General features: G+C 39.3%; 1 protein-coding gene across 8 annotated transcripts in view; it reads left to right on the forward strand.

Moving 5' to 3' along the window:
* AGFG1 (ArfGAP with FG repeats 1) overlaps nucleotides 1–14,578 on the forward strand; it is an 88,887-nt gene that overhangs the window by 38,682 nt on the left and 35,627 nt on the right. For all 8 annotated transcript variants that reach the window (XM_049888371.1, XM_049888364.1, XM_049888366.1 and 5 more), the window contains exon 3: nucleotides 13,258–13,373. In XM_049888371.1, coding sequence (XP_049744328.1) covers nucleotides 13,258–13,373 — 116 coding nt within the window. The remainder of the gene's footprint in view (nucleotides 1–13,257; nucleotides 13,374–14,578) is intronic.

Raw genomic sequence — 14,578 nt, forward strand, 5'->3', positions numbered from 1 at the left:
GTGTGTTGTCCTTCCCTTCACCTAAAAGATAATTCTTTTCTACCGTCTAGTTAGTGAATATCCCCTTCCCTTCAACCCCACCCCCGTACCTGTTCTACCTCTGTTTGTGTTAGCTTAGGTAGGTAGTGTGTTTCTAGAAATTTGTTTATTTCTAGGCGTTCGGATTTGATAGAGTACAGTTTTCATAGTATTCTGTTATGATTCTTTTAATTTCAGTTGGTTCTGTCGTGATATCACCCATCTTATTTCTTATTCAGGTTACTTGCTTCCTCTCCTGTTTTTCTTTTGTCCATTTGGCCAGTGGTTTATGAATACTGTTGATCTTTTCAAAGAAGCAGCTTTTGGTCTTGTTAATTCTTTAAATTGTTTTTCTATTTCATTTAATTCTGCTCTAATTTTTATTATTTGCTTTCATCTGGTGCCTGAGGGCCTCTTTTGCTGCTCTCTTTCTATTTGTTCGAGTTGTAGGGTTACTGTTTTGATTTTGGCCCTTCTTTTTTTTTTTTTTCCCAATTGTGCTTTAAGTGAAACTTTACAAATCAAGTCAGTCCCTCATACAAAACTTTATATACACCTCGCTGTGTACTCCTAGTTGCCCTCCCCCTAATGAGATAGCAGACGACTCCTATCTGCCTGTATTTCTGTGTCCATTCAGCCAGCTTCTGTCCCCCTCAGCCTTCTCATCTCCCCTCCAGACAGGAGCTGCCCACATAGCCTTATGTGTCTACTTGAGCCACGGAGCTCACTTCTCACAAGTGTCATTTTCTGTCTTATAGTCCAGTCTAATCCCCTTCTGAAGAGTTGGGTTTGGGAATGGTTCCTATCTTGGACTCACTGAAGGTCTGGGGACCATGACCTCCGGGGTCCTTCTAGTCTCAGTCAGATCATTAAGTCTGGTGTTTTTACCAGAATTTGAGGTCTGCATGCCACTGCCCTGCCGTGCTGCATCAGGGATACTCTGTCGTGTCTCCTCTCATAGCAGTCATCGGTTGTAGTCAGGCACCACCTAGTTCTTCTGGTCTGAGGCTGATGTAGTCTCTGATTTACATGGACCTTTCTGTCTCTTGGGCTCATAATTACCTTGTTTCTTTGGTATTCTTCATTCTCCTTTGCTCCAGGTGGATTGAGATCAATCGGTGCATCTTAGATGGCCACTTGCTAGTGTTTAAGACCCCAGACATGGCCCTGCTTTTTGGATGTGTGCATTTATTGCTGTAAATTGACCTCTGAGCACTGTTTTTGCTTGTCCCAGAGGTTGTGGTAGGATGTGTTTTTCATTCTCATTTGATTCTGTGAATTTCTTTATTCTGTCCTTAATTCCTTCTATAACCCAGTAGTTTTTGAGCAAGGTGTTGTTCAGTTTCCATGTGTTTGATTTTTTTCCCTTTTTCTATTACTGATTTCTATTTTTATGATCAGAAAAGATGCTTTGTAATATTTCAGTGCTTTGGACTCTGTTGAGGCTTGCTTTGTGGCCTAATATGTGGTCTATTCTGGGAGATGTTCCATGTACATTAGAAAAGAAAGCATACTTGGCTGTGGAGCATTCTTTGTATGTCTTTGAGATCAAGTTAGTTGATTATGGCATTTAGATCTTCTCTGTCTTTATTGAACTTTCTGGGTGTTCTGTCCTTCACCAAAAGTAGTGTGTTGAAGTCTCCTATTATTGTGGAGCTGTTTATCTCTTTTCATTGCTATTAGAGTTTCTTACATATTTTGGATCCCTGTTGTTAAGTGTGTAAATAATTATTATGGTTATGTCCTGGTGTATTGACCCTTTAACCATTACATAGTGTCCTTCCTTATCCTGTGTGGTAAATTTTACCTTAAAGTCTATTTTGTCAGAGATTAATATTGCCACTCATGCTCTTTTTTGATTGTTGTTTGCTTGATATATTTCCATCCTTTGAGTTTTAGTTTGTTTATGTCTTTAAGTCTCAGGTATGTCTCTTATAGGCAGCATAGAGATGAATTGTGTTTTTTAATCCATTCTGCTACTTTTTCTCTGTTGGTGCATTTAGTCCCTTGGCACTCAGTGTAATTATCGATAGATATGAGTTTAGTGCTCTCATTTTGATATAATTTTTTGAGTATGTTTTTGACAGTTTCTTTGTCCCGCTTGATTTTCTGTGCTGAGTCATTTTTCTTTGTTTTCTCTTTTCACCTTTTTCATTGTTGCTGATTTTGTGTTTGCTTAGTCTTTATGTTTTTCTTGTTTTTTTATTTTGATATGTTGTTAGGTGCCATTGAGTCAGTTCCGACTCATAGTGACCCTATGCACAACAGAACGAAACACTGCTTGGTCCTGCGCCATCCTTACAATCATTGTTATGCTTGAGCTCATTGTTGCAGCCACTGTGTCAGTCCACCTTGTTGAGGGTCTTCCTCTTTTCTGCTGACCCTGTACTCTGCCAAGCATGATGTCTTCTCCAGGGACTGATCCCTCCTGACGACACGTCCAAAGTATGTAAGATGCAGTCTCGCCATCCTTGCCTCTAAGGAGCATTCTGGTTGCACTTCTTCCAAGACAGATTTGTTCGTTCTTTTGGCAGTCCATGGTATATTCAATATTCTTCGCCAACACCACAATTCAAAAGCGTCAACTCTTCTTTGGTCTTCCTTATTCATTGTCCAGCTTTCACATGCATATGATGTGATTGAAAATACCATGACTTGGGTCAGGCGCACCTTAGTCTTCAGGGTGACATCTTTGCTCTTCAACAATTTGAAGAGGTCCTTTGCAGCAGATTTGCCCAGTGAAATGTGTCTTTTGATTTCTCGACTGCTGCTTCCATGGCTGTTGATTGTGGATCCAAGTAAAATGAAATCCTTGACAACTTCAATCTTTTCTCCATTTATCATGATGTTGCTCATTGGTCCAGATGTGAGGATTTTTGTTTTCTTTATGTTGAGGTGCAGTCCATACTGAAGGCTGTGGTCTTTGATCTTCATTAGCAAGTGCTTCAAGTCCTCTTCACTTTCAGCAAGGAAGATTGTGTCATCTGCATATTCCAGGTTGTCAGTGAGTCTTCCTCCAATCCTGATGCCCTGTTCTTCATATAGTCCAGCTTCTCGGATTATTTGTTCACCATACAGATTAAATAGGTATGGTGAAAGAATACAACCCTGACGCACACCTTTCCTGACTTTAAGCCAATCACTGTCCCCTTGTTCTGTCCGAACAACTGCCTCTTGATCTATGTAAAGGTTCCTCGTGAGCACAATTAAGTGTTCTGGAATTCCCATTCTTCGCAATGTTATCCATAATTTGTTATGATCCACACAGTCATGTTATGATCCACACTGCGTAGTCAATAAAACACAGGTAAACATCCTTCTGGTATTTTCAGCCAGGACCCATCTGACATCAGCAGTGATATCCCTGGTTCCACGTCCTCTTCTGAAACCGGCCTGAATTTCTGGCAGTTCCTTGTTGATACACTGCTGCAGCCGCTTTTGAATGATCTTCAGCAAAATTTTGCTTGCATGTGATATTAATGATCTTGTTCTATAATTTCCACATTTGGTTGTACCACCTTTCTTGGGACTAGGCATAAATATGGATCTCTTCCAGTCAGTTGGCCAGAAAGCTGTCTTCCATATTTCTTGGCATAGACGAGTGAGCACCTCCAGCGCTACATCTGTTTGTTGAAACATCTCAGTTGATATTCCATCAGTTCCTGGAGCCTTGTTTTTCGCCAATGCCTTCAGAGCAGCTTGGGCTTCTTCCTTCAGTGCCATCAGGCTTCAGTGCCATCGGTTCCTGATCATATGCCACCTCTTGAAATGGTTGAATATCGACTAATTCTTTTTGGTATAATGACTCTGTGTATTCCTCCCATCTTCTTTTGATGCTTCCTGCGTCGTTTAATATTTTCCCCGTGGAATCCTTCACTATTGCAACTCGAGGCTTGAATTTTTTCTTCAGTTCTTTCAGCTTGAGAAACACCGAGCGTGTTCTTCCCTTTTGGTTTTCCATCTCCAGCTCTTTGCACATGTCATTATAATACTTTGTCTTCTCGAGAGGCCCTTTGAAATCTTCTGTTCAGTTCTTTTACTTCATTATTTCTTCCTTTTGCTTTAGATGCTCGACGCTGAGGAGCAAGTTTCAGAGTCTCCTCTGACATCCATCTTGGTCTTTTCTTTCTTTCCTGTCTTTTCAGTGACCTCTTGCTTTCTTCATGGATGATGTCCTTGATGTCATTCCACAACTCGTCTGGTCTTCGGTCACTAGTGTTCAGTGTGTCAAATCTGTTCTTCAGATGGTCTCTAAATTCAGGTGGGATAGACTCAAGGTCATATTTTGGCTCTTGTGGACGTGCTCTGATTTGCTTCAGTTTCAGCTTTTTGATGTGTAGAATTGCTAATTCCCTTTGTGGTTACCTTAGTATTTACCCCTGTTTTCTAAGTTTAAACCAATCTCTTATTTCTTTATATTGCCATGACTTCATCTCCGTATGAAAGATCCATGACTACATTTTGTAGTCCCTCTTTTTTGTTTTAATGTTGTTGTCTTTTACATATTGACATCTCTGTTTCCCTATTTTTAGTGTTTTAGCTTTGATTTGTTTTCGTGACTTCCGTTTCTGAGTTTGTATCTGGTTGCTCTGTCCTGTGTTCTAGTCTTGGGTTGTTATCTGATGTTATTGATTTTCTAGCTGGAGAACTCCGTTTAGTATTTCTTGTAATTTTGGTTTGGTTTTTGCAAAATTCCTAAAATTATGTTTATTTGGAAATGCCCTAATTTTGCCATCATATTTGAGAGACAGTTTTGCTAGATAAATAATTCTTAGCTGGCAATTTTTTTCCTTCAAGGGTTCGTATATGTTGTGCCATTGCCTTCTTGCCTGCATGGTTTCTCCTGAGTTGTCTGAGCTTATTTAGTCTTATTGACTCTCCTTTGTATATGACTTTTCTTTTATCCCTAGCTGCTCTTAAAATTCTCCCTTTGTCTTTAGTTTTGGCAAGGTTGATTATAATATGTCTTGGTGACTTTCTTTTGGGATCTTCCTTGTGTGAGGTTTGATGAGCATCCTGGATAAATATAGTCTCATCTTTCACGATATCAGGGAAGCTTTCTGCCAACAAATCTTCAACAACTGTCTCTGTATTTTCTGTTATCCCCTCTGTTATGGTACTCTAGTCACTCATAGGTTATTCCCATTGATAGAGTCTCACATAATTCTTCAGGTTTCTTCATTTTTTTAAATTCTTTTATTTTTCCTCAAATAAATTGTGTCAAGTGCTTTGTCTTCAGTCTCACTAATTTTGACTTCCATTTTCTTAATTCTGCTCCTATGACTTTCTATTGAGTTGTCTAAGTCTGAAATTTTATTGTTAATCTTCTGGGCTTTTGTTTGCTCTCTCTCTGTGGATTCTTCCAGCCTGTTAAGTTTGTCATTGTGCTCTTCTCTAATCTTCTTAAATTCCTCTGTTGCTTTGTCTGTGTGTTCCTTGGCTTGTTGTGTGTTTTGCCTGATCTCGTTCCTAATCTCTTGATGAGTTCTGTACTTTTATCTTTTGTTTTCTACTTCTGGTAATTCCAGGAAATTCTCTTCCTCTGGAAGATTTCTTGAATCTTTGTTTCAGGAGCTTGCTGAAGCCGTTATGGTCTGCCTCTTTACGTGATTTGATGTTGACTGTTGTCTTTTATGTGATCTGATATTGACCGTTGTCTTCTATCGGGTCGCTATGAGTTGGAATTGACTCGATGGCACTGGGTTTTATTGTCTCTTAGGAGAAACCCTGATGGTGTAGTGGTTAAGTTCTATGGTTGCTAACCAAAAGGTTGGAAGTTCAAATCCACCAGGCGCTCCTTGGAAACTCTGTGGGGGCATTTCTACTCTGTCCTGTAGGGTCGCTATGAGTCGGACTTGACTTGACGGCACCGGTTTTGGTTTTGGTTTTTTGGTTGTCTCTGAGCCATGAATAAGTTATTGTATTTATTTTTTTTATGTTTGCCTGTTGTGTCCTAGCTACTTGTTTTGTTTTGATATGCCCAGATAGGCTGCTCTTGTGAGCTAGTTTGATTATTGGCACCTTTGAAGCTCCAATGTCCTATCACCAGGTGGTTAGATTTGTTACTAGGTATGTGAACCCAGGAGTCTTTTTACTTTTCTTGCATGGATTCAACTCAGGTGTCCAGATTATTGGTTGCCAAGTGTGTGATGTAGGCTCTTACCTACAGTCTCAGATGGGCAGGGGTGATAATGAGTAGGCACAGGTATCTGGCTGCAGTAGGGGGTCACAGGCTGAGCAAGGCAGGGGGTTGACAGCTGCCCTAGTGTCTGTGAGGAAAGCGTGTCCATATTCCTTAGAGTGCCTAGGTGGGTGGGTTTTGCAGCCGGACCATGGGCACCCAATACTGTTGGCTGTAAGGATGAGGAGGCACCACTTATTCTTCGACCCCTGTTGTAGGTGGCTAGGTGGCATAGGTGGAGCCACCAGTCCTCAGGCCCCTGATGTGGGTAGGTGGGGACCCTGCTTAATGGGTAGAGCAATATCAAATGTCATGAACCTGCCACTCCACCGTATAGCTGATACGGTGAAGTTAGGCTTCAGGTATATACCCTGTTGTACTGTGCAAATGAGGGCCTACACTGTTGAAATGGGCCCACAAAGCTCTGTGCAGGAGTGGAAGGCATTCAGAGTCCGCGGACCCTGTGTGCCTGTGCCTAGGCAAAGGAGCCGTACCTGCCCTGGGTTCTCAGCTTAGGAGAGCTGGCGGTTATTTTTTCCGGTTTGTTAATTTGTTCTCTTCCCCAGGCTGTGAGAATGAATGGCTCAGGGCATGGATGGACTGTACTTCTGGCTCAGGGGAAGCGGCAGTCCTCGGTTGCCAATTGCTGAAGCCAGCCTGGGACCCGGTACGGGGCAGGGAGGGAGCAGGGAGAGAGGTTCTTCCCAAAAGGGGTGTTTTTTGATCTGTGCTGTAGGTTAGACATAGGTACTCATCTTTTGCCGATCGGAGGTCGCTTCTTGCTGGTTCTGGAGGGTTGAGCAGACTCCGCTGCGTGGTCTCTTGTGATGTGGAAAACAAGTGCCGAGCACCACTGCTTGCTTCACTGCACCTGTCAGCAGATCTGGATCTGGCCTGCAGGGTGCCGGTTCCTGCCGGGTTAGGTCTGGCAATTCCTTGCTGGTTCTGAACCATCTTTCCCTTCCCCTGCTACTTAATCTGATTCCTCGACTTTGTCTTTGATGTCCAGGGCTCCTAGATTGTCATGTATAATTGATTCACTTGTTTTTTTCGGGTCTTTGTTTTAAGAGGGACCACCGGAAGCGTCTGACTACTCCCCCTTTTGGGCCCCGCCTTGAGGTTATTCTTATTGGTGCTCAGAACGGCCACACTTTGGCCAACGAGATAATCTGTTTGTGAAACTTTCTTAAAACTCATCCCTTGTGCAAATCTCGTTTTTACTTAACAGAGCTTTGACTGAGCAATCCACTTTCCTTTTTAAATTAACTGTGAGCCACCCATGTATTTGCAGATGTTCAAAGAAAATGAAATGTTTCTTCCTCAACTTGTGGTTGATTTATGTAGAATATGGTACAGATTAGACTTAATTCAGAGGCTTGTTCTGCATGAGCCAGTTTAGCCTCTATTCCTCGATCCTTGGGCATAGTGGGTAAGTGTTACAGCTCCTAACCAAAAGTTCGGCAGTTTGAATCCACCAGGTGCTCCTTGGAAACCCTATGGGCCAGTTCTTCTCTGTCTTATAGGGTCGCTGTGAGTTGGAATCCACTCGATGGCAGTGGGTTTGGTGTTTTTTTTTTTTTTTTTTTTTTTGGTTCCTCAACCAGAGACTATACTCCAACCTTAGTTGCCTCACAAATGCATGCCTTCAGTTACCAGGCCAACCAGAGAATAGTGTCAGTGCCAATAGATCACTGTCATTGAGCCTTAGAGTGAATTGAACAATATGAGTAGTGTTCCTTTTAGAGGTGGTACACTGGTATTGATGATATCCCTAAACCATAGATAATCACAGACAGTTCTTATTTCATATCAAGAAAAATAACAAAAGCTGTGTTCTTTATATTCAGTTCTAAGGTAATATATCAGCTTGCCCATTTTGCTCCCTTGCTCAGCTGCTGCTTCTAGTTACATTCTAGAAAATGTAAAAAATATAGTGCTTTCTGTGTGTGTGTGTGTAAGTGTAAGAGAGACAAACAGAAACAGACAATTTTGGCAAAGTTTTCGTTCTTGGCAAGCTTGCTTATTATCAAATTAATCCTGTCTCTGGAAATGAGAATGCTTTGCTTTAATAGGCTTCACTAATTTATAGCTGTAGAACAATTAGAATCATAATACTGGTGGAATTTTTTTTTTTTTAAAGAAAATAACTCTAAAGTTCATCTGAAAGAACAAACACAAAGAACTAGCTAGGAAGAATTTGAAAACCAGGAAGTAATCAGGATTGGGTCTATCTCTGTCTATATAAAATGACTTGTAATAATTACAACAATCTGAAACTAGTATAAGTATAGATACAAATCTGTTAACTAGATATACTGTAGTTTTATATAAAATGCAGATATAAATTTAGTACAAAGTAAATGAAGTTCACCCGTCCAGTGGGGGAGGAATTGATTATTCAGTAAATGAAGAATCAAGTAGAATGTTAACTGGCACAGAATACCAAAATAAATAATAAAATTCAGAAAAATTTTAGAGTTAAAATTTAAAAGCCGATAAGGAAGGCATAAAATACAGAACATTGCCTTGTTACTAGTCCCAAAGGGAAAAATAAGTACCTTTATGGTGGAGAAATCTGGCAGACAGTGTTTTAATAAAGTGACCAAAGTGATCATCAGGATTGGGACAGATGGGCATCATGTGCCTTCCGATACGATGCACTGAGAGGGACACTGACTTGCTTCTGTGGTAGCCTGGTAAAAATGTGTAACGTGAATTTAATTATGCAGAAATCACAGACAATTCCAAACTAAGGGCTAACCTACAGAATAACTGGCCCAGACTCTTCAAAAATGTCCGGGACTTGAAAGACAAAGACAGAGGAACTATTCCTGATGAAAGGATGCTAAAGAGGCATGACAGTAGTGGATTCCGGGCTAGGAAAAAAATTTCCTTTTGGTATAAAGGACATTATTAAGACAATTGGGTAGTGTGTGGGTTAGAGATAATTGTTTAAGATGGCGATTTCCTGATTTTGGTAGTTGTGCTATGGTTATATAAAAGAATGTCCTTTTAAAAAGAAAACACACTTAGGGGTAAAAGGCTCATCATGTCTCTAATTTAAATGATACAGAATAATATTTATCATCTGGGCAAAGGATATATGTGAATTCTTTCTACTAGCAACTTTTCTGTAAAACAAGTTGCTTCATAATAAAAAGAACAGGCAAAAGCTGAACTAAAAAGCTGAATGTTTAAAGATACACACTTGGAGGGTAAGACAATAAAGAAGCACAAAGAAGTGATTCTCATAAAAATTAATAGAAAATTATAACTGACTACTTACCTAACAGTTGAATGTAGAAAGACTATCGAATAAAAGCAATAGATGTCACAAACGAAGAATCTATAAATTTAACTAGACGAAAAATGAAAACTCTGAAAACCATAGCGAATAAAAGAGTAATTTTGTGACAGGCACTGTACTGTACAGGTTAATTTGCATGCATCATCTCAGTTTGAGGAAGTGGGACAAATGACATTCTGTTTTCCAAAGTACCGAGACATCACTGATGATAATAAAAATCTCACATTTCTGAGGCTCTTAGTGATTTACACTGCATAGTCACAAATAAATGTGTGTGGGGGTGGGGCTTAGAGGAGCTTTTGCTCCCTGTTGAAGGAAGGGGGAAGGCGCTCTGCCATGGGAGAAGCACATGTGCACGCAGACACAGACACGCACACAGAGACACACAGAGACACACACACAGACACACACACAGACACAGACAGACACACACACACACACAGACACGCAGCTGGATCAGGAATGGACTCTTGACCCTGGAAGAGCTAATCCTGGTTGGCCAGTGACTAATCAGATCCTCCCTTAAGAAATCGAGTTAAGGTTCACAGAGACTGCACTCAAGCAAAGAATCACTTGAAGTAAAAAGGCAATATGTAGGTGGTCATATGTAAACTATCAAGAAACAGGAAAAAAGTTTCTACTAAGAGAAGTAAGAGCAGGGGTTGTACGTAGTATCAGAAGCAAAAATGACGAGCTCTGTGTTGTTGGCAGGGGGTGGGGAGTTAGGAAACAGACACTCAGACTGCCTGTATCCCCGATGACTTTCTGTTTGCAGCCCCAGTTCCCGTGATTTTGTTTGTTTCTGTGAAGTGTTCTGTTTGCTTCCTGTAAATCTGATTTTTCAGAGCTCATGTGGGTGGGTTTTGGTTCTTCTCAACTGTCTGCAACACAATTTCCTCTGATATTAGAGATGTAAAATGAAACAAGGTGTGTGAGTGTGCTTTAAGTTGCGTATGGTACCTTTTACTAAGCCTTCACAGGTGTCTCAGAGGTCCTGGTCTTCTTTACAACCGCACAGATAGATACTTGGCAAGGAAATTTACTTGCTGTTGCCACTGCATTTCATTTCTTTCTAGTTTTCTAAATATTTGCTTCCTCTTAATTTCATTTATGAGCTTTCTTAACCCTTTCCAACTTTTTTGTTATTTCAGTTTCTTTGTACTTAACCAGTTGTTCAGCAAACAGGTATTAAATACCTATTACTCTTTCACAGCTCCTTATTCTGGAACTCTTTCTCCTATATTCTCAAGTGAACGAGTACGTATAATAAATTGGCCCTCAGATCTCGCTGTCGGAAAGTTCTTTCTCTGGGCTTCCTTCATTTTATGTCAATCTCTTATCACTCCCCACACACGTTTTATAATACCTGCCTCTAAAACAGATTCTTAATTATTTATTGTTCTATTTAAATCATTATTGTTCTTGGATGGTGAGATGGTGTCATAGTAAGTTCATAGTTATAAGTCTGTATTAAGTCAGAGGTCAGCAAACTTTCTGTAAAGGGTCGGTTAGTAAATATTTTCACTCAGTTCTGCTGGTAGATCGTGAAAGGGACCAGAGACAATAGGTAAACAAATGAATGTGATATGTTCCAGTAAACTTTATTTACAAAAACAGACTGTTGGCCAGTTGACCCAAGAGCTGTAATTTGCTGATCCCTGGCCTATATGTGATAAGAATTTGGATCAGTGAGTTTATTACTTCTGCATATGTAAGTTGGGAAGCTAAATATTCTAGGCCAGCATGTGTGTTTTAGATGGGGCACAGGGAAAATAAGATGATTTCTCCTGTACATATGTCTCCTGTACTCATCAGGACTGGTGAGGAAGGTTTAAATGTAGGATTACCAGTTTCTCTTGCACAAGGCCTATGCATAGTGTTTTTGTTTCTATAAGCATCATTAATGAGTTTTTATATTATTTACATACATTATCCCTAAGAAGTACCTATCAGATGGTGGTCTAGAAATACTACGCTATACATGTCGATGCCAGCTGAACGGGAGTATGCAGTGTTAATGATGTATTTGTTTGTCCATTAAGTATTTTTTTCCATTGATACATACATGAGACATTTTTCTGATTGTGGACTTTTTCTCCTTGTTTCTTCCTTTTAGGGCAAAATAATGTCTTGGTGGTAGAATTTTGTATATGTCTATTATTTCCTATTAATATTATTTCTGTTCAGTTTTTATGCTTCCCCCCCAAAAAATGATATTCCACAATTTGTCCATTGACCTGTGGATAGATATTTAAGTTGTTTCCATTTTGAAGTTTGTTACCAATAAAGCTGCTGTGAACATTTATGTACAAATTTGAGTATGGGCATATGTTTATATTTTTCTTGAGTATTTTTAACCCAGAAGTGAAGTGGCTGGTACATGTTTAACTTTTTAGAATCGCCAATCGCCAAACTATTTCTAAAGTGGCAGGACCATCTGACATTCTTGAGTGTTCTGGTTGCTCTACATTCTCACCAGTATAGGATGTAGTCAGTCTTCCTATTTTCAGCCATTTAGTGGTGTCGATGTAGTGGGTCTCATTGTAGTTTTAATTTGCATTTCCCTAAAGGCCAGTGATGTTGAGCATCTTTTTACATGTTGAGCATCTTTTTACATGCCTTTTTGCCCTTTGTGTGTATCTTCTTTGGTGAAGTGTCTATTGAAATCTTTTGTCCCTTTTTAAAAGAAATGGGGGTAGCATGTCTTATAATTGAGTCATTGGAGTTCTTTATATATTCCTGATTCAGGTTCGTTGTTATGTGTGTGTGTGTGTATGTGTGTAGTCGATTCTGACTCATGGCAACCCTACTTGTATCAGTAGGACTGTGCTCCATAGGGTTTTCAGTAGCTAATATTTGGGAAGTAGATTGCCAGGCCTTTCTTTTGAGGTACTTCCTGGTGAGCTTGAGCCAACCTCTTGATTAACTGAACTGTGTAGTGCACCCTGGGGACTTCTTTGTCATATGTGTATGTTTTGTAAATGCTTTAGACCAGTTGATGGCTTACCTTTTCATTGTTTTTTCTTCTAACAGTTTTTTGAAAAGCAAGAAGCTTTTAATTTTGGCAGAATATATTTTTTCTTTACAGTCCTTTTGTAGTTCATGCTCTTTGTGTCCTGTGTGAGCGCTACGTCATTTCATTTCTCCTCTGATTTTTCTAAAAATGTTAAATGTCTCATATTTTCCTTTTTTTAGCCATGGGGAATAAAAGCAGAGAAGACAACTATGAAGCTAGAGTTGTACTCTGCCTTGTATTTTTGTTATTGTTGTTGGACTTTAATAGCAAATTGTTTCTGATTCTAGTACTTTTTGTCTGCTCTTCTTGGTTGGTTTTTAAACCTGTAAGGAACTGTGAAATTGATTGTGGTCTAGTTCCTCTGTTTTATGGATGAGGGAACTGAGGTTCATAAAGGTTACACAGCTTCACTCAGGGCTTGCAGTTTGTTTCTGATCATGCCAAGACCAAAAATCCCAGGTCCTTTCAAATCTTGTTTCATTGCTTGTTTCCCTATGAGGTGCTGTTTTTTCTGATGCTGCTGTTAAGATTTTTCCTTCATACTACAACATATTAAAATAAATTTAGTTCATTTATTTGTTCCTTCAGATCTCGTTGTAATAAATATCCTCATTTAAAGCACTGCTATTAAGGTTATTAAGTAGGTTAGCTTTCTGAAAGCATTATAATTTCCCCTTAAAATTTTATTAAGTGAAGATGTTGAATTTAACAGGTTTTTTTTAATTCTTTCCAAAGGTCTGTAAACAGATTTGGCTAGGATTATTTGATGATAGATCTTCAGCAATTCCAGACTTCAGGGATCCACAAAAAGTCAAAGAGTTTCTGCAAGAAAAATATGAAAAGAAAAGATGGTGAGTGAATAGTTTATAATTAGAGTAAAGCCTCCCAACATCACATTAATTATGGGTAAGATTAGCCCAAAATGAGGGACGGATGGGCAGATGGAAAGAAAGTAGGAGATAGATAGATACCCGTTATCTTTTGGATTTTATTGAATTTAGTTTGTAAAAAACTTACAGTTTATGTTAACTCATCTATGCCTAGAAACAGCTTTTTCATAATAATAATTACCAGGCCTCTGACCCTTTATGAAAAGTTAGGGATGTTGATGATCTTTCCTTAGTCTTGTTAGCTTCTCTAGACATTTTTAGTCCTACAAAGCCTCCTTTCTTGAAATCTGTATTCATTTTGCAAGTATTTATTGTGTTCTGTATACCAGATACTCTGGTGTAGTGATCCATCTGCTTAATTGCACTTTGCAGTCTTTGCTCAAAATATCCCTTACTTCCCCCTGAAGAAATTAACTACATTGTTAAGAAGGAAGCTTTTGTACTCCTCCTAGCTAAATCCATCTGATGTTAATTCCTATAAAGAAATTAAAAAGATTGAGACGTAGACCTAGTAAGACTCTTAAAGTGGAGCGGGGACTATTTCCATAGGATAATGTTCAGCTTCTTAGGGTATTTCATTTTCATCTATATGAGCACAATTTAAATGTAGTTACTAAAATTCGTTAACTGTGAACTGTTTTAGTTTTTTCTTAATCAATATTGAAAAGTGTATGTTTCCTTCTTGGACATTAAGAAAATTAGGTAGAGTCACAAATAGAAGGAGCATAAATAGATAATAAGGGAAGTAAAAGGTTCCTTGTTTCTCCGAGGAGCTTGGTTTTAATCTGGAAAACAATCTGTTCAGGGGCCTGTTTTGGTTCTGAGGGAGCTCTTGCTTTGGTTTGTTTGTGAGATATCTTTAGTCAGTGAGCACATTTGGAAAAAGTAGTTTTAACTTGTACACTCACCCAGACTTTGTATTCTTCTTGTTCCCCAGAATGGACTACTTTTTCCATAGCAGTATTAAAGCAAAAAAAACCAAGTAACTGCTATTGATTCTGACTTAAGGCGATCCCACATAAGACTTTCAAGAGCTGTTTTTCTGGAAGTAGACCACTAGGCTCTTCTTCCAAGGTGCCACTGGGTAGAGTCAAACCACCAATCTTTCAGTTAGCAGCTGAGTGCATTAACCGTTTGCACCCCCCAGGGACTCCGAAACAAGGTTG

The sequence above is a fragment of the Elephas maximus genome, chromosome 6 (genome assembly GCF_024166365.1).
Source record: "Elephas maximus indicus isolate mEleMax1 chromosome 6, mEleMax1 primary haplotype, whole genome shotgun sequence".
Lineage (NCBI taxonomy): Eukaryota > Metazoa > Chordata > Mammalia > Proboscidea > Elephantidae > Elephas > Elephas maximus.